We start from the raw sequence: 19,891 nt of genomic DNA on the forward strand, positions 1-19,891 counted from the left end.
ACTGCACTCCAGCCTGAGTGACAAGTGAAACTCCAACTCAAAAAAAAAAAAAAAAAAAAAAGAACATTTAATATGTTGCCCGACACTCTTTTTTTTTGTTTTATTTTTGTTTTGAGACAGAGTCTCACTCTGTCGCCCAGGTTGGCGTACAGTGGTGCCATCTTGGCTCACTGCAAGCTCCGCCTCCCAGGTTCATGCCATTCTCCTGCCTCAGCCTCTCAGGTAGCTGGGACTACAGATACCGGCCACTATGCCCAGCTTATTTTTTGTATTTTTAGTAGAGGCGGGGTTTCACCGTGTTAGTTAGGATGGTCTTGATTTCCCGACCTCGTGATCTGCCCGCCTCAGCCTCCCAAAGTGCTGGGATTACAGGCGTGAGCCACCGCGCCCGGCCCCCAGGCACTCTTTATGAATGCGTGGACTCAGAACATGTCCCGTGTGTGTCATGATATAACGATATAACAAAAAAGAGAGAAAAACTTCACAAATAATGGAAGGCCCAAACACAACCCGGAGGCTGCAGCAAGAGTGCCGGACACGGGACACGGGAAGGTCAAGGGCAGAGGAACCATGCTGGGATCCGCCTCCTTCATGATCTAGGCCAGGCTGGCCATCTGTTTTCCCGGGGTGGGAGCCTTAACGCTGAAGTCCCACAGGAGGCCCCATTCACTGGCGCCCTTCAGGGACTTACTCTGTCAGCCCATAGCTGGACCGTGCAGACTCTACTGCTAATTCCCCAGCACATCCTTCTCTACTGACCCCATCAAACACAAGACACCCCTCCCCTTGACCCTCCATCGGAACATCCACCTCCCTGGCACGTCCGTTCAATCCAGCTTTTGCATAGTGTCTTCCTGGCCCCTTGTCTGCTACAACTGTTCTCCCAGAAGTCTCCAGGGATTTCCCAGGCACCAAATTCAGGGAGTAGACTTCGGTCCCCCTCTGACCCCATGGCTCTGTGGAAGGGACCCCGTGACCTCCCTCTCCCTTTTGCATCGCCCTCCTACTGAGGTATTTGGGACACCCACTTTTCAGCCCCCCTTGTTTCTTGTGTGTCTCCCCTCCGTGTTTCATTTAAAGCTGCCTCTTTCTCTGGGGAATATTTAAAGTTCAATGCAAGTATGATCAATACAAACTATTGATGATAATTTAAAAAATCATATTCACTGTATGATGTGTCTGTCAGTCTGTGCCTGTCAATTCAGTATTTCTTTGTACTTTCATCAGAAACCAAGGAGAGAGGTGAAATAAAAATAATGTTCTCTATTTTTGGTGTGAAATCTACAAAATCTACAACCTGGAAAGACTAGATACCTTTCCATAGGTCACACAGCTATTACTAGTTCTCCCTCTGCAGTAATAATTATTATGGTGATTCTTTTTTTTTTTTTTTTTTTTTTTAGACGGGGCCTCACTCCATCACCCAGGCTGGAGTGCAGTGGCACAATCTCGGTTCACTGCCACCTCTGCCTACCAGGCTTAAGTGATTCTCCCACCTTAGCCTCCCAAGTAGCTGGCATTACAGGCACTCACCACCACACCCAGCTAATTTTTGCATTTTTATTAGAAACGGGGTTTTGCCATGTTGGCCAGGCTGGTCTCGAACTCCTGACCTCAGGTGATCCACTGGCCTCGGCCTCCCAAAGTGCTGAGATTACAGGTGTGAACCACCATACCCGGCCTATTATAGTAATTCTTAATTAAAATAGTATTTATGTTATAGATAGTACTAATTTAAAATAGTATTATTTTAGGCCAATTACTGAATAGCCAGGTACTTTATATATATTTTAATTCTCAGGAGTAGCTCACAATATAAAAATTATACTCATTTAACTTATTTAATATAAGATTTCTTTAATATTAGAGTTCTGTGAGGTTTCTCACCATCCTCATCTCCCCAAGCGCCTACTCTACCTGGACGGCCTGTCTACACCTCCGGCTGCAGCCACTGAAGGTGAACCTGATGATCAGTTTCTCCTCCTACCAAGCTTCAAGTGAGTCAGAGTTACGGGCGAGTAAACAGATAAATACCGGGTTGAACTATAAGCACTTGCTTTAGAGAAGGTCAATCACATACAACACCGGCACTTTCACCTGGTTTAACCTAACAGACTATAGTATTATACAAGAATGGGGGGGCCCTATGGGAGGTCCATAGAGGGAAGCCTGTTACAGAAACGGAAGGATTGCTCGTGAGATACGCAGAAACCGTTCACAGGACTTTGTCTCATGGAAACCAGGGGATGCGAGGAGGGGATGAGAAAGCGAGAGAGGAACAAAAGCTGTGAAGTGCTGAGAAACTAGAGAGAGCCTGGACAGCATCAGCCCCACCAGCCCAGGCCCAGACCCAAACCCCAGCTGCTCTAACCGGCCTTCCTCCACCTTCCAATCTGTCACCAACACCTATTTTATGTCTTCTCTTTTATCTCCATGGCAAAGGCCCTATCTGAAGCCCTCATCAGCAAGATTCATTTCCGGTCTTGTCTCCTAACCCAACACCCCGGCAGCCAGTCTCTCCTCAACGCTGGCCGCAGGGCACTATTCAAACACACAGCTCCAATCACACCCTGGTGAGTCCTAGGACAGTGAGGATGAAGTGACCTCGGCACCTCAACACTGCACACGAGACCCCGCCGACGTGGCTGCTTCCCACCTGTCAGCCCGAGACCCCTCCCTGCCTCTGTCTTTTCCATTCTGCTCACTCTCTCCAGCCTCTACCTCGGGCAGGGCCTGCCCGCTTGCCTGGGCCCGTCTTCCCACGCTGGTCACTCTTCTTGGGGTTCCTCTTTCCAGCCTTCAAGTCTCAGATGAACAGCACTCCCTTCAGAAGGCAGCACTGGCCACCCTAGGCTGATGGGCCTGCCCGTCCTCTGTGCCTTCAAGTGCACCCCCAGACAGTCATTCATCGCCTTCACCTTCACAGTCCTGTCCTGTGGCCGCCAACCACACATGTCTACCAAACGCTGGAGATGTGGCTGATGCAACCGAAGAACCAAATCTCTGAGTTTAAATTTAAATACTGAAGTGGTTTTGTCAACGTGGATGCCAATATTAAAGAAAATAATTTTTGGTACAGGATGGAAAAATTTTAAATACGTTTGAACTACCTTTTCAACTGTAAATTTTCTGTAATCTGCATGTAGATCAAGTATTTCTGATGAAAATTTAGCAAACTGAGCTGGGCTATAAAATATACACTCAATTTTGATGACTCAGTACTAAAACAGAAAGTAAATATTGCTTTAATACTTTTAAAACCTGATCACATGACAAAATGCTAATTTTTAATATATCAGCTCAGGTAAAATATATTATTAAAATACATTTCACCTACTTCTTTTTACTATTGAAAAATGTGGCCACTAAAAAATTTTAAATTACATGTGTGTTTACATTATATTTCTATTGGACAGCAGTGGTGTGAAAATATAATAAAAATGATTGCTTTATTACTAGTAATTATAATAGCTACCATTTATTTCATGTCTAGAACTGTAAATGTTTTTGCACTGACTTCTCAGAAAGGCTTTAATATACACATATAATTATGTCCATTTTATGAATAGCAAAATAGTGGCTCAGAGAGGCTAATAAATTAGCCCAATGTCACACAGTTGGTCCTGGAATCAAAGTCACATTAGTCAGACTCCAACGGCTGGATCCGCAGGTATGTTTTTTCCCCATACCATCATCATGTGTAGCTTCCCAGTAGATTCGAACCACAATTTCCCAACTACGAGTCACAGTTCTTAGGATAGTGTCTGGGAAATATCAGACACTTAATAAACAATGAATGAGTGGAGGAACGAATCACCAAGGCTTGCAGTAATGATGAAAAGAAATGACATGAAAACGATAAAAACATTCTGTAAACTGTGAAGCACTGTAGAAATCCTGTTATCATAATTATTCTGGTATGATAGCCAGTCAAGGTGGCCACCTGCCGGAGCCCAGCCTGATTGGCCCAGGGCTAAAAACATTTCCAATCTCTCCATGTGTGGCTGGGAAAGTACGTTTTCTGTATAGCTGGCGCCCTCTTGTGTCCCCACATTGTAATACCATAGTATGACTTTGGCATTTATATGAAATACTCAAAATAATTTGTAATTGCCAGTTTTGTTCTTTCACTCCTTCAAAATCTGAGGGCTGAATCATCCCTCTGGCCAGGTCATCTGCTGTACAGGAGAATCTAGTTTTCTCCACGATCCGTAATTTCAAGACTCAAATTCAGCAGAGGGACACAGGGACGGGGTAGTTTCGGCACAGAGGACTAAGATGCACCACACGGTGCTTTACGCAGTTTCTGGAGTTACAGTCTTACCATTTCCCACCCTTCATCTTGGAATCTCATCTGCCTCATGCAGCCCCCGAAGCATCTCCCTTATGAATGTGACAGGCTCTGAGCTTCCCCACTTTCATTTCAGTCACTGGGAGCAGAGCCAGAACTCTCTCAAGTCACACTGGCCGCTCGAGTGGCAGGCTGTATCTTTCTAGGCCACTGGCCCCTATGGGTTGTGACTAACCAAGCTCAGATAGGGTAGCCAGGGAAGAACCGGGTCGTGGGTCTGTGTTTGATCGGAGACCCAGCATTAATGCAAGTAACCCCTCAAGAGAGCGTGACCTCCTAGGCTGGGCCCTGTGTGACCCATGTGACTTCCTACGGCGATAAACAGCCGACCTGACTTCACGCTCGCGCACTCACCGCGGCAGTTCTTGGCTGTCACAGCGTCCCCGTAGAAGCCGTCAGCACACCTTTCACAGTGGGCGCCATCTGTGTTCCCCAGGCACTTCAGGCACTCCCCGGTGACCGAGTCACAGTGACCAGCCTCCGAGGGGTCCACGTTGCCGCTGCAGTCACAGGGAACACAAGATTCGCCAGGCACTGTTGGGTTTCCATAGTAACCATCTGCACATCTGTATCAAAGATTGAAAGTGGGATCAGACAAATGCAATTACTTAAGGCCTTACCGCACTATCCAGGGGCTCCCTGAATGGCCAATAAATCAGACTGACTCTGTTTCCTGAGATTTACTGTGAAAGGGATACGACTCCACACTCGGGCATTCCCAGATCTCCTTCACCTGTCGTGATGAAGGGGGAGAGTGTCCAAAATGAGGCATAAATCCAGTGGACGTGCAACTGTGTCCAGCGCCAACTCTGACCCACCGCTGACCACTCCAGATGCCACACAGCCTCTTACAGGCTCGGCCAGAGCTGGGCACTGAGGTGCACACGTGGGTAAAACAGCACTGGCTTTCAGAAGCCAGGAGACAGCTACTAAACCAAACCACCTGTCATCTCCAGAATAGCTGGGAGCAATGGAATATTCAAATGTGTGAACCACAGGTACGACTATCTCCACTCACTGCAACCTCCAACTCCCAGGTTCAACTGATTTTCCCGCCTCAGCCTCCAAAGTAGCTAGGATTATAGGCACCCACCACCATGCCCAGCCTTTTTTTTTTTTTGTATTTTTGTAGAGACGGGGTTTTACCAGGTTGGTCAGGCTGGTCTCGAACTTCTAACCTCAGGTGATCTGCCTGCCTCGGCCTCCCAAAATGCTGGCATTACATGTGTGGGCCACCACGCCCGGCCTATTGTTCTTGATGAGAACTCACATTAGCCAGGAAAAGAGTACCGTTCTTTAAAAATTCCCAGCAAGGTTTAACATTAATTTTAAAACATGAAATATTGATTTTTCTCAGTGATTCTATGAAATAACAATTATGCATCAAAACTCCAAAACCACACTTAACTATGCATTTAAAAACAAACACACAGAATTTATATTCAATTTTGAAAATGTGAACACAGCGTTTTGAAACCAGTGGATGCAGAGTACCTCTCACACCAAGCTCCTGAGTATCCCGGGGCACACTGGTCGCAGACCACCTCATCCCCATCATTGAGGTGGCAGGTGGGGCTGAAACTGTCAGAACAGAAATGAACAAAATTTTCCAATGAATGAAGTCGAATTTCTAAATATTTAAAATGCTTAATTTCTACCACTCCTGTGCTTACAGACTGTCAGTGAGATCTCCTTAGCTCAGAACCCGGGGCCTCTGGTCACCCAGCCCACCCTGTGAGCCTCCACCCCTCATCGACTCTTGGTCCCATGATCCAGGCACGGACACTCGCGCCTCGCTCCCTGCTCCCTACTCCTCTTGTTCTCAGCCCACAGTGCGCCAACTTCTCCCGCTGTCTGCCTGGGTTAACCCAGCTCAGCCCCAGTGCCCACCTCAGGTGACGCTTCCTCCAGGAGGCCTACTCGGGTGCTCCTAGGATGCTGGGTTCCCCACCTCGGGTTCCCTGGCACTGACTTCCCACGTCAGAGCCCTGCCCATACCAGGGCAAAAGTGAGCTCGCTCAAACACAAAGTGGTCAGGAGTCTCTCGCACCTCTCCAGGGACCCCCTGCTAACTGATGCCCCTTCCAACCCTATTCCTAAACCTTGAGGAGCCTGCAAAGGGTGGATGACGGTAAACACCCCCAATTTCATCGCGAGTAACCCTGACTGCATCCTTTTTATATACTGGAATTTCAAATAAAAATCCCTGGGGGAATTCTTTGAGAGTGGGTGGAGGAAGAGTTCTAAAGGTTAAACCAGCGAGAGAGAGAGGCTTTTAAGCTGCTGGCCTGTGGGATGCACTTGCCCCAGAGTGACTACAAGGCCTTGCCTGGTACATCTCCTTCCACCTCCCTCCATGCCTTCTGTTCCATGGCCTGCTGCAATTCCTCAAATGGGCGATGCCTGTTCCTGCTGCCACGCCATGGCACGCCCAGCTCCATCCGCCTAGAACGCCTGTCTGTGCTGCCTGTGGAATTCCTTCTCCTGCAGGTCTAAGAGCTTCCTGCACCCACCTAGGTAGGCTGGACACTGCTCTCCCTCCATCCCACCATCTGGTGGACAGGTCTCACTACACTCACGACCACACTGCGTCCCCTGGGGCCCACGGCCAGGTCAGAACAGTTTGCTACTCAGAACACCTGCTGTAAAACCCAGGCCACAGCAGGCACTCCATAAACATCTGTTGAATCAATGAATGGATTTAGACTATTCTTGTTTAGGCTCATACGTACGTATTTTGGTCATTAGATCAAAAACTCCCTAAGTCGAGGGACAATGTTTTATTCCTCTCTGTATCCCTCTACCTCCTAGCCCACTGGTGAGTAGACAATATATACTTGTGAAACAACTGATGACCAAGAGGAACCAAGAGGGAAAACGGCGTGCATAGGTCCTTGCTGGCACACACCTTTTCTTGCTTGCTTTAATAGCCAAGCTTTGGTTTAGAAGAAAATAACCCACCCCTCTGTCTTTAATCCAAATCAATTGTTACTGGCAAAATTCACACACTTATTACACACAAAGTCTTGCTCCGAAGACATTAGTACACATCTGGGTGGGAATGCTGGCCATGCCGGCAGGAAATGCGGATGAGGTCCGAGGCTTACTTGTTGGAGGCTATGGTGAGAGGGCAGGCGCAGGGCTGGCAGTCCCCGGGAGTCCCTCGGGAAGGCTCCCCGTAGAAGCCGGGCAAGCACCGCTCGCAGTGGTCGCCGGTGGTGTTGTGCGCACATGCCTAGGAACATGCACCGGAAGAATCGGCTCAGGTTGTCTTAAAGGATTTTCAGATTTATCTATAAGTAACTTGAAGTCCAAGTGGAAAAAAAAAAGACAAAATGCTAAAACCAGTCACAAAACTCTGAGCTATATGAGGAAGGCCTCCTGTTTTCAGATTAGTATCAGCAAGTGTAGTTTGTATAAATGAGAAACCTGAGAGCTTTCTCTCTGACTGATGAGCATGGACAAGGGCAGAAGCTTTTGCAAACATGACAGCAAGTGCTGCTTTGGCCAGAACCTTCCGACTCCTACCTCTACGGGGAATTCTGATGAAGAGTGGGATATGCACATGGTCTCACAGTGTCCTCCTCCAACTGTTTTTCAGTTGCAAAAGGAAAGAATCGTTCATATATAGTGGAAAAACTGACTGACACCTTGCCTGTGTAATCAGAATTAACATCACCAGTGAGGGCCAGAGAGACACTGGGCCTCCCATTGGCAGTGTTTTGAGAGACTCATCCTTGACAAAGTATTCTGGCCTGAATAATCCATGAGAAACAAAAGAAGGGCCCAGAACCAAGGACGTTCTTTTTTTTTTTTAATGATTATATTCGGCCGAGCGTGGTGGCTCATGCCTGTAATCCCAGCACTTTGGGAGGCCAAGCCGGGTGGATCACGAGGTCAGGAGATCGACACCATCCTGGCTAACACGGTGAAACTCCATCTCTACTAAAAATACAAAAAATTAGTGGGCGCCTGTAGTCCCAGCTACTCAGAAGGCTGAGGCAGGAGAATGGCGTGAATCTGGGAGGTGGAGCTTGCAGTGAGCCGAGATCGCGCCACTGCCTGGGCAACAGAGCGAGACTCTGTCTCAAAAAAAAAAAAGATTATATTCTTCAAAATGCCAATAGCATAAAATACAAAGAGAGGCGGTAGAAATATTTCCTATTAAAAGCCTAAGAAGACACGACGATAAAATTCAACATCTGATCCTAGATGGGGGAAAACAAAAACTTTACTTACAGAATAAAGAAAAATTAAATTCTAATTCTAGAGCCAATAAGCCATCCTGGGCATCATTCTGAGATCTTCTCCCTGGGTCTGGTAATTAATTTTCCCTAACTCTGTGACTAGTCAATCCCTTTTGGAAAAAGCGTGAAGCTTTCCCTGCCAGGTGACCAGGGTACTGCTGGTTAGCGTAGGCAGTCACTCCACCTCTGAGGATCAAACCCATGAGACCACAGAGTGTGGCCTGGCTTCAGGGCATAGGGCCTAGAAGATTCCTGATTGAAGTTAAAAAACAAGTCCTGCCCCATGTCTGCCCTAATGTTCATTCTCAAGATTAACTACCTATTTCTTAAGCCCTGTTTCAACTCATATTGCATGAAAGAAGTACCTGTTTGATGAATTTATCCCAACTAACTATAAAGCATGGCATATAAGTGGGGTGATTATACTTTATTCGTCTTCTTATGGCATATTATGTAATATCATGATTTTTAAAAAAATACTAGCATTGTCTGTGGCCTCAGCTGCTTGGAGGGTTGAGGCGGGAGGACCATTTGCGCCCAGAAGGTCCAGGGCTGCAGTAAGCACTCCAGCTTGGAGTAAGACTCTGTCTCAAATAAATAAAGAAATAAATAGTGGCACTGTCATCTCAAAGATCCTATCCTTTGTATTTAGTAAGTAGACAATATTTTCTACCTTTCTACTGCTTTACAGTCTTAGCAAATAAAAACAACTACTTTATATTATTCTAATAAAAAGAACTGTAATGAAATTGTATATCCCTTTTCTACTATTACCAAAGTAACTTTTTTCAAAAAAGAAAAAAAACAACAAGAAGAAATATTTCACAGCATGAGCTTAAATCTGTAAATTTTCTTTGGGGTCTGTGAGGCCAGGGTTATTCCGTGGAGGAAGCACTCAAAAAACAAAAATTCACTTGTACACAGCAAACGGCTCTGAAGTGAGTAGGAGAGGGCGCCTGAGCTTCAGTGAGAGACTCACAATGCAAATGCCGTGAACGTCGCACTCAGCTGCGTGGCCGCGGCATTCACAGGGTTGACAAATTCCTCCGAAGAGTATTCCATCCACGCGGTAATAGCCAGAGAGGCACAACTGCAAGAGAAGGGAAGTCATCCTCCCTCCACTACGTTACAAACAAGAAACCGCTCAGTTGCCCATGCGTACAGAAATGTCTTTCTTTTTTCTCAAACATCCTAACTGAGGTGTCATTCACATGCTACACAATTCACTCATTTCAAGCGTACAATTCAATGACTTTTAGTAAAAAACTTACCGAGCTGTGCAACCATCACCATAATCCAGTTCCTTATTTCTTTTTAAAGGTAGAGACATACACACAAAAATGTAACGGTTGTGCAACAAGTCTTATGGCCCCTTCTTGTTATGGTATTAATATCAATACGTTTGTCCAAGTAATTTCAAAATAGTTTTAGCAACAGATTACTTTCATTGAGGATTGCAAGTGCATTTTCATGTATTTCACATGTAAGGTGGAGCCCACCAAGTAAAACACCCAGGGGCCATAAAAGGTCTCAAAATAGGGCTGGCTTGTATAAAGCCACCCAGGTCACATGCTGGTGATTTGTAAATGTTCAAATATGATCAAGTTCCATCCTCCTTAGAAACACAGTCAGTGGCATGGGTATTGCAAGCTTCCTGTTGACTAAGGCAGGAGGGCAGCACTACGTCAGAATATTGTCCAGGGCTTCAGCCCATTCCTGGTGGAGGAATCTGATTTTTTTAAACAATGTGATTTCTAATATTTCTATTGCCCAAAAAAGACTGAGCCAAATATCGGGTTGCTAAAGCTAAAATTCAAATGTGTGCCATGACATCCCCTTCAGTGCGCTGTTTTCCCCTTAGGAAGGAACAAAAGGAAAAAGGCAGGAAGAGAGAAGCGTCACCTCACAGGAGGTCCCCGTGTAGCCTTGTGGACATTCACAGTGCTCCACATCGGCGGCCACTGCCAGGTCGATGGCATTAGAGCTGGCTACGTCCAGAGAGACGGACTCCAACCTACAAACAGACAGATTGTTATGTGACTCACACGCTCGCAAATACATCTCACATCTCAGTGAAGACAGGCTCCTAAAAGATTTAAATCTAGCCGGGTGCGGTGGCTCACACCTGTAATCCCAGCACTTTGGGAGGCTGAGGCGGGTGGATCACGAGGTCAGGAGATCGAGACCATCCTGGCTAACAGGGTGAAACCCCATCTCTACTAAAAATACAAAAAATCAGCCGGGCGGTGGTGGCGGGCGCCTGTAGTCCCAGCTACTCGGGAGGCTGAGGCAGGAGAATCTCTTGAACCTGAGAGGCAGGGCTTGCAGTGAGCTGAGATAGTGCCACTGCACTCCAGCCTGGGTGACAGAGGAAGACTCCATCTCAAAACAAAACAAAACAAAACACATTTAAATCCAGTAAAAGAGTGATGTGATTTTTGTAAATAACTGAAGGTCTTTCACAACAATACATTCTCTGGGAGCCATCATTATTCCCTGGAAATGCCTTCAATGTTTGGTACAAAGTTGTGCTGTTGCCCATAGACCACTGTGGGAAACGTCTGGTGTTGCCTATTTGGAGTTGAAGCACCTCAGAAAAATTAATCCATTCAATGATCACAAATAGAAAGATTATCCTTAAATGTGTCATGCTATGTTTGTGTTAGATGCATACAACATTTTTGTTGTTGTTGTTGTTGAGACAAAGTCTCGCTGTGTTGCCCCAGCTTGAGTGCAGTGGCACGACCTCAGCTCACTGCAACCTCCACCTCCTGGGTTCAAATGATTCTCATGCCTCTGCCTCCCAAGTAGCTGGGACTACAGGCATGCACCATCACGCCTGGCTAATTTTTTGTATTTTTAGTAGAGATGGGGTTTCACCATGTTGGGCCAGGCTGGTCTCAAACTCCTGACCTCATATGATCCACCTGCCTTGGCCTCCCAAAGTGTTGGGATTATAGGCGTGAGCCACCATGCCCAGCCTAGCTGCATACAACTTTGATGCTTGGCACGACATTGCCACAAATTGTCCTCCTCAAAGTAATAAAATGAGCAACGATGGATACATTCACTTAAATGGACTGAGTAAAAGCTAAGACGGTTAACATTAGGCTGGTGAGAACCAGGTGCAACATGGTCCAGACGATCGCTAACTCATCATGCGTTTCCCAGAAACCCCCTTTGAAAGTTTCTCATCCTAATGTCAAGTCTGTCTTCTACTGGATACAGCTGACGTGGACAACTGTTCTTATGTTTTCAATAAAACTACATTTGTAAACTTAGTAATTTTTAAGCCAACCAGTTCCTTTAGCTGTGTGCATAACATAATGAATGTAAAACATGTTGAACTTTAAATATATATTAATAAATGAAGATAAAATTGGAGTACCTTCACCATAAGTTTTTCCTCCATTTCCAATACATACCTGTAAAGAGCCATTTTTGCAGAATTGTAGTTGGCTCTGATCAAAAGATGTGTCACATTGGCAAGGACAGTCATCAGCTGGTCACGATCGATCTGCCTTTTGCTGTGAAAATCTCGGAAGTTTTCGGGCACAAGTCTAACCACATTTAGGTACTCTTCGTAAGGCTGCAATGACAGACCCTCAGCCTGTGTGCTTAAAGTGAGTCTGTTTCCCTAACATTTAAAAACAAGAGAAAATACATTCATCGTTGAATTTAATGATAAAATAAAAAATCAAATCAAATTTTGTATTCAGCAGCGCGGTTTTTCATTCGTGCCTAGCTTCTTGTGGCAAACATGTAATGGTGTATATAGCTCTTGGCCCAGAATTATCAGAGAAAAGGTGTTTCATTGTATTCTTTTCGAAGGGTTCCAGTAATAAAGTGAAAGTCCGTGTACTTTGCTGGGATCTTGGAAAAGAAAGAAAGTCATGCAGTTGCCCACAGCTTTTATCAAAGCAACCCATCTGACACCTCTAATCTTTAACTAAAGTACAGAGGTAGAAAAAGTACATGAACATAGCTCCAGCTTTTCATCAAATTGCTGTTAAGCAAAGTGATTTACCGTGTATGGTCTGCAATTGTTCAGGCTGGAGATGGAGGTGCAGATAGCTCCAGATGAAAGGACATGAGAGACAAGAACCTGGAGCGGTTTCTGCCCAAACGTGCCCTGGACCCTGGGACATGACCACTTGGGGAGCCCTCCTGACTGAGCTGGATCTTTTTGTGGAGACCGAGGAGGTGGGGATAGGGACAGAGGCTGAGGACAAGAATGGCAACACGTCTGCTGTCCTCAGACTGCCAAGTACTGCCTAATCCATTCATCTGAGAGGCAAAGTGGCACAGGGAAGAAGAGACTTAAAAGAGAAGATTCAAGGTCAGAGCAAAATTTTGTCTCCTTTTGATTTAATTTTTTTTCTTTTTTGAGATAGGCTCTGTCTCTGTCACCCAGGTTGGAGTTCAGTGGTGCAATCACAGCTCACTGTAACCTTGAACTCCTGGGCTCAAGCCATCCTCCTGCCTCAACCTCCCGAGTACCTGGGATTACAGGCACATGCCATGGTGCCTGGCTAATATTTTTTGAGAGATGGGGTCTCACTATGTTACCTAGACTGGTCTCAAACTCCTGGCCTCAAACAATCCTCCTGTCTCAGCCTCTCAAAGCACTTACATTACAAGCATAAGCCACCAAGCCCTGCTTCATTTTTAAATGTGAAAAGATGGGTACACCCTGGTGATGAAGAGAAGAGCGGCAGGTGCTGTCCAGAGGCAACTCCAGAAATGGGCTCAAAGACAGATTCTCACACTCACTGCCTCAGCAGTCCCTGCCCAAGTCCAGGGTCTGCTGAATGGCCACCTGGCCACCAGCTCCTTGCTGAGATGGCCTCAACTAGTCACTTTCAGTCATAAACTATCAGCCCACAAAGCCCTAAGCTCTATAGCAGAATCAAAAAAACAAAAAAAAAACAAAAAAAACAAAAAACAATCACCTTAATGATGACATCAGCGTGCGACATGAGGTTACTGTCTACCGTCTCTACTGGAATATCGTAAGACACCGTGTATTTCAGGAATCCACCAAATGCAGTTAGCTGAAATGTTTAAGTGAGAATTAAAACGAAAGGGGAAAACAATCACAGCAACAATCAAGTAAGAGGAAGTGGTCACTGGGATCCATCTGCAAACAACTAGGCTACAACTATCCCCTTGACCATGACAGACAAGGAAATTCACACTAAAGGCAGTGAAAGGGAAGTGTATTTAGAAACACTTTGGTTAATCCATATCACCAAAATGCAGCACATTGTTTGAAAGCAGAAGAAAAATGTACTCTTTGTTAGAGACCACAAGGCAAATTACTATAAACTTTTGTTAATCACACATAGATATTTACTTCACTTAAGTAATTTAAGGGATGAGGAGTTTGACCCATGTCTACAATATCCACATTTTCATTTCAGCATCCTCCTCGTAGGACAATAAAGGACATGTTTGATTTGCTAGTTAGAGAAAGGACTAAAGGTGTTTCTTCTGATGAGATGTCCTTCAATTCAATACAAAATAAAGATTTTCTTTCTGATGGGTATGTGACAGCAATATATTGTTCAGAACCCAACTCTGCACCATAAATTTGCAGAAGTGATATCAAGAGAAAAAAAATCATTGAACTCTGTTGATAAAATCATATAAATAGAGCACATGTTCTAGGATTATAATTTGATGGAAAAAACAATAATTTTCAAAAATAAATACTCCTTAAAAATATACAAAACAAGCTTTAAAATGAAAATATAACCATCAAATTAAATAGCAGCATACCAACCTACAACACTACACTAGCATGCCCGTATGCCATTACTTTAAAACACACAAACAAAAAACCCTGGGAAGGCAAGCAGGGAGCTATAATAATTGAGACGGAGTCTCGGGAATAAATTTTCAACTCAATCAGAATCTGGAGAGACGTGCCATAACAGGGGAGGGGGAATGGGAACACATCATTGCAAGGAGGGCTCAAGCCTACAAACCAACCTCCACATTGCAGAATCACCAGTTTGCATTTTCTTGAAATATAACAAAAGCAGAAAGTATTTCATCTGTTCCTAAATGTTAGCTTCAGATGAGCACAGCCTGCCATGGTACTCAAAGTGAGGGAGCAGCACAGCAGTCCCATTGCTGGAACCTTCCCTGGGTTGTTTTTTGTATGCCAGGCCCTCCACAAAGCCACAGAGGCATTAAGCTGAGCCTACGGCAAACTAAACAAAGTGGGAATGTGATGAACACTTCATAAACAAGCGATGCAGGGACCCGGAAAGCTTCTCTCAGAGAAGGGGATGAGACTTCAGCAAACACACTGCTCAGGAACCAGACCAGAAGAGCAGAAGTTCTTATTTGAATAATACAACGTAAAGTCTAACAAGGCTAGAAAACCTTCTTCGGATCAAGTACAGGCTGTGAAATGCTGTCCGACACTCAGGTGCCCTATGAGACTACCTAAAATGCAGGCTGCACAAGTTCTTTCTCAGTGTTCCCCGAGATCTTCGTCTGAGACATCGCTGCCTGCAGGGACACACGCACCTTATTTCCAAGGTAGGCCTCGGGGGCCGCCCAGTAGTACTTGGGAGCCAGCCTCTGCATGACCGCGGTGTTGTTGATGCTGACCTGGTGGCGCCCACCCAGTGCATCTTGCTGAGACGGAATCCTCCTGGGACTGATCAAGTCGGTGACCAGCCACCCCGACATATTGCTTACCTTAAAAACAAATTCAAGAATTTTGAAGTATGAAATAGAACTTACCTTAGACTTCACCCCGTGCAGCAGTAATGTGTTCACAATGAAGAGGTGGGCCAGAAAGCTTCTCTAGGGATGGTATTAACATAACACCCATGGCCGAACCTCATGACCCTTGACCCTTCCACTTGTAAAGGACCAGGAGGATCTGAGAACAAGTCTCACTACCCCAAATCCAGATCCAGTATAAGCAAATAAATGAGCAAAACCACAAAGGCCATGGGTATAGACTTCAGATTTAAAACAACAAAAGAACATCATAAATGTATTCAGCAAAATGTCTCTTGCTAGCTCTGACTCCCTCTTCTTCGTTGCCCCCTGCTTTTTACCCAAATGCTGAAAAATGTACAAAGATAAGCTCTAGATCTTATACTCCCAGTGTGTCACCTACATAGAGGTGATGGTACTCCCCCCAGCGTGGTGGCCATGGCAGTCACCAGTAGGTAAGTCCCTACTGAGCAGCTCCTCCCTTGCCTGCAGCCATCACACCATCTCCACCTCTTCTAGCCACCCCTGGAGACCCCTGTTGAACCCATCACCCCAGTTCTCCTGGTTCCCGAAACAACTTGGCCTGCATTCATTAACCCTGCACCACGTGCTGCTGTTCCCACCCTTGCCACTGGAGGGCGTCCTACTCCTTAGCCTCTTAGCTGGAAAATTCCCATGGTCCCATGGCCAGCTGCGCTCCCAGGCCTGAGGGCAGCAGGGGCAGATAGGGGGAACGCTGACCTCCCCACCTAATCCATTTCCCCACAGAAGAAATTGAAACATGACGTGTTCTCTAGTGCCACATCATCCTGTTTTTTCTATAGAGAAATGTATGTGGGAGTAAGCACATGACCTATAAAGAAACTTGAGGAGCAGAGGGCTGCCTATGACCCACGTCAGTGTCACTGCAAAGCGATGAGAGTGGTGTCACGGGGGAAGTCATCCTCATTTCCTCCTCACACAGCTTGTGCCAAGCTTGTGCAATACGACCTGCTCATGAAATCCCGCCTCGTAGATGGCGCCTCCCACCTGACCAACAGGCCAAGAGAGGCTGCTGCAGACATCGGAAACGCCAAAGCAGAAGCACTCGGAGCAGCCCTGGGGGTTTTTCTCCTTCAGGTTGTAGAATCCTGGCTTGCAGCGATCGCAGGCTTTCCCCTCAACATTTTCCTGTAAGTTAGGGGAAAAGATTAGCTTTGAAACCAATGTGTCCAGAGTGAATAAAATGACATTCACAAGACAGGTGTTCAGTGATTCACAGAGACAGGAAAATAAATGTCCAAAGTAAAGGTGAGGCCTCATAAAGTCAATATTTCCAGAATAGAGATTTTGAAATATATATAATTTGATTTTGTAGCCAAGAACAAGGCTGGAGGTCTTAGAAGTTGGTCATTCTATTTAAATTGTTTTGTTTTGTTTTAAATCTTTCATTTTTTACTGATCTTTCTAGCATCTCAAAATCTGAAGACAGCTATAGAATCTTCTGTCTTATTCATAAATGCTCAAGATTATTTCCAGTCATATATAACACGTGCCTAAGACTGCACAGGTGGGAATAAGTACATAGGTACAATGGAATATCCTATGAATTATGAAGAAATTGTTATTAATATTATAAGGCCAAATAAAACCCCTCACTGGCACCACATTAATGCATTTCTCGTGACTATTCAACTCCCTTTTAAGAGAAACTCAAAATAGCATGTCTGCCTTTAACTGGTGTTCTCGGAAATGTAACGTTAACCTGGTTCTCCTCCAAATACAAAGCTGGAAAAGAATATCACAGAATTCAGGTAGGGGCCAAGAACATCTCTTTTCCAACTACTCAACTCAGCCTTTACTGGTTGAACATAGTCATAAAAATACATAAGCAAATGGATACAGCTCTGTTCCAATAAAACTTTATTCACAAAAACAGGCAGCGTGTCGGATTAGGCCCACGAGCCATAGTTTACCAAGTCCTGGTTTAAAGAAAGAAAACAGAGATGAGGCCCACAGAGGGAGGTGGGAATATAAAGGTATGCAGTGCTTGGTGTCCTCTAAGAAGTCACAGAAATGCCTCTGGAATATATGACCATTACCACAGGTACAAAAAAAGCCAGCCAGATGCCCACGTCAGTCCAAACATACATAATACAGCCAACTCGGTGTGGCTTGGAGAGAAGGGGCAAGGGGAGCTCTGCTTAAACCTTACCACTTTGCTCGAGAACTGATCATTGGAGCCAATGGAAAACACTCCTTTTCCAGAGAAGCTCAAAGGAAGTTCAGGGGCATCTCTGACCTCCCCACTTACCTTACAAACACAGGGCCCTGTGCAGGGCTCGTCACTGGCACTGCCCACTGGGTTGCACCCACAGGAGACACAGGCCGGGTAATCCTTATAGCCAAGTTGGCAGCGATCACATTTTTCTCCTGCATAGCCTTCCTTACATGGGCACTGACCCGGCCCCTTCCCTAGAAAGACAACAATGGCAATGACCCAACACGAAGGCAAAAGAGGTTTAAAGCAGGGGTTGGCAAATGTTTTCTGTAAAGGGTCAGAGGTGTCTATTTTAGGCTTTTTGGCCTCAGAGAATCATCTGCAGCTGCTCAGCTCGGCCGTTATCATTTGAAGACAGTCGTAGAGAATACACAGGCAAATGGCTACATCTCTGTTCCAATAAAACTATATTCAAAAGGACAGACAGTGTGCTGGATTTAGCCCATGGGCCATAGTTTGCCAATTCCTTGTTTAAAGAAAGAAAACAGAGATGAAACCCACGGAGGGAGCTGAGAATATAAAATGGTAGAGTGACTTTGGAAAATTCTTTGGTGGTACTTCAAAACGTTAAGCACAAAGTTACTGTAAGATCCAGCAATTGCACTCCTAAGTAAACACCCAATAAAATGAAACATACATCCACAAAACGCTTGTACATGAGTGTCCCTAGTAGCATTATTCAGAATAGCCCCAAAGTAGAAACAATTCAAATGTTCATCAACTGATGAATGGATATATAAAATGTGGTATGTCCATACTATGAAATATTATTTGGTAATAAAAAGGGATGAAATACTGATACATGCTACAACACGGATGATCCTGAAAAAGGGTCATTATACTAAATGAAAGGAGCCAGTCACCAAAACCCAACATATATGGTTCCATTTCTATGTAATGTTCAGAATAGGTAAATCTGCAAAGAAAAAGCTAATTAATGATTGCCAGGGGCTGGGAGGAGGGGCTGGAGGAAAGTAGGAAGTAACAGCTAGTTTGTAAGGGGCTTCTTTATGGGGTGATGAAAATGTTCGTCTCTTAGATTGTGGTGATGGTTGCACCAATACACCAAAACAATGAATTGTAGACTTCAAATGGGAGAATTGTATCGTTGTAAATTATAAAACTGTTTGTAAAAAATAAAAAGCACAGATGCAAGTGGCAGAGAGCAGTAAGCACTATCTTTGCTTTTAATGTCAGCTCTGAAAGCTTCAGGCCGTGTGATCTCAGGCACGTTTCTTAACTGCTCTGAGCTACAGTTTCCTTGCTTGTAAAGTGGGCTAAGTAATTTCTATCTGCTGTGGTTGAAAAGTTTAAATGATATATATTTTTAAATGAACTCAATTGATGGTAAATGTCACCACCACTATCACCATCATCATCTTCATTATCATCATCATCATCCCCTCACCAGTTGCACGTCAGAATCAATTCAGTTGGGTAATTTACCGTCCCCATTGCTGGGGGGCCCATCCATCCCTGCTGGTCAATATCCACTTTAACTGCCAGTGGCTGAGAACTTGATGGAGTCACAGGAGTCTCTGAACAGATGCAACCTATTCAGGAGACCCTGGTATTTGCAAGTCAATCTGCCAGTTTTTGAAACGGAAAGAAAGAACTCTGGCATTTACCAAGTTAACGGGAGGACTTGCTTGCTCTGTGAGATGAGGTATGCAAAAGCCCTCCGAATGTCTTCTAAAAGCTAAGCAGAGCAATTGCTATTTACTGTGTTACACACATGGCTTTAAAATGAGCCTTATTTCTTCTTTCATCAAATGCTCAATTATCTGCTCAAACGTCATTTTATCACCCCAACATTGTCACCTCATTACCCCATCTCCCTCCATTTTGCTTTATGTCCATGACACTACCTCTTGACCTGGCATTACATTACCCATGTACTTGTTTGTTTAGTGTTTTTGAGAGCAAGGACTTTGACTACCTTGTTAAGTACATATTCCCAGGTCCTCAAAAACTGCCTGAGACACAGTAGGTGCTTGATACATACTTGGTGAACAGAAGAATCAATAAAGAATAATGTTACCAACTGGCTATATAATGGTAATAGTTCCAGTATGTGCACATCTTCCACACACACACAAAATCAACTACAAGCACAAAAGTGAATCAAGTGCTTACCATTGCGTAAGTCAAAATGAAGGTCATCCTTAACACAGACAGAACTGAGGGACCCCACAGGGTCACAGTCACAGGGGCGGCAAGGCTCATCCTCATAAGGAGACACCTGAAAGGCAGAGGTTGCCCTGGATTCTCTTACTAGAAATAACAGCAATG

At 44.9% G+C, this 19,891-nt stretch overlaps 1 protein-coding gene across 2 annotated transcripts in view; it reads right to left on the reverse strand.

The window, feature by feature from the left end:
- The window catches only part of LAMA1 (laminin subunit alpha 1), a 164,827-nt gene that overhangs the window by 75,679 nt on the left and 69,257 nt on the right, over positions 1 to 19,891 (reverse strand). For both annotated transcript variants that reach the window (XM_001118617.5, XM_077974776.1), the window contains exons 9-19: positions 19,736 to 19,841; positions 17,633 to 17,793; positions 16,369 to 16,509; positions 15,139 to 15,312; positions 13,551 to 13,652; positions 12,024 to 12,235; positions 10,501 to 10,612; positions 9,578 to 9,688; positions 7,459 to 7,586; positions 5,846 to 5,932; positions 4,706 to 4,917 (exon numbers count right to left, since the gene is read on the reverse strand). In XM_001118617.5, the coding sequence (XP_001118617.5) occupies positions 4,706 to 4,917; positions 5,846 to 5,932; positions 7,459 to 7,586; positions 9,578 to 9,688; positions 10,501 to 10,612; positions 12,024 to 12,235; positions 13,551 to 13,652; positions 15,139 to 15,312; positions 16,369 to 16,509; positions 17,633 to 17,793; positions 19,736 to 19,841 (1,546 nt within the window). The remainder of the gene's footprint in view (positions 1 to 4,705; positions 4,918 to 5,845; positions 5,933 to 7,458; positions 7,587 to 9,577; positions 9,689 to 10,500; positions 10,613 to 12,023; positions 12,236 to 13,550; positions 13,653 to 15,138; positions 15,313 to 16,368; positions 16,510 to 17,632; positions 17,794 to 19,735; positions 19,842 to 19,891) is intronic.

This window comes from Macaca mulatta, chromosome 18, assembly GCF_049350105.2.
Source record: "Macaca mulatta isolate MMU2019108-1 chromosome 18, T2T-MMU8v2.0, whole genome shotgun sequence".
Lineage (NCBI taxonomy): Eukaryota > Metazoa > Chordata > Mammalia > Primates > Cercopithecidae > Macaca > Macaca mulatta.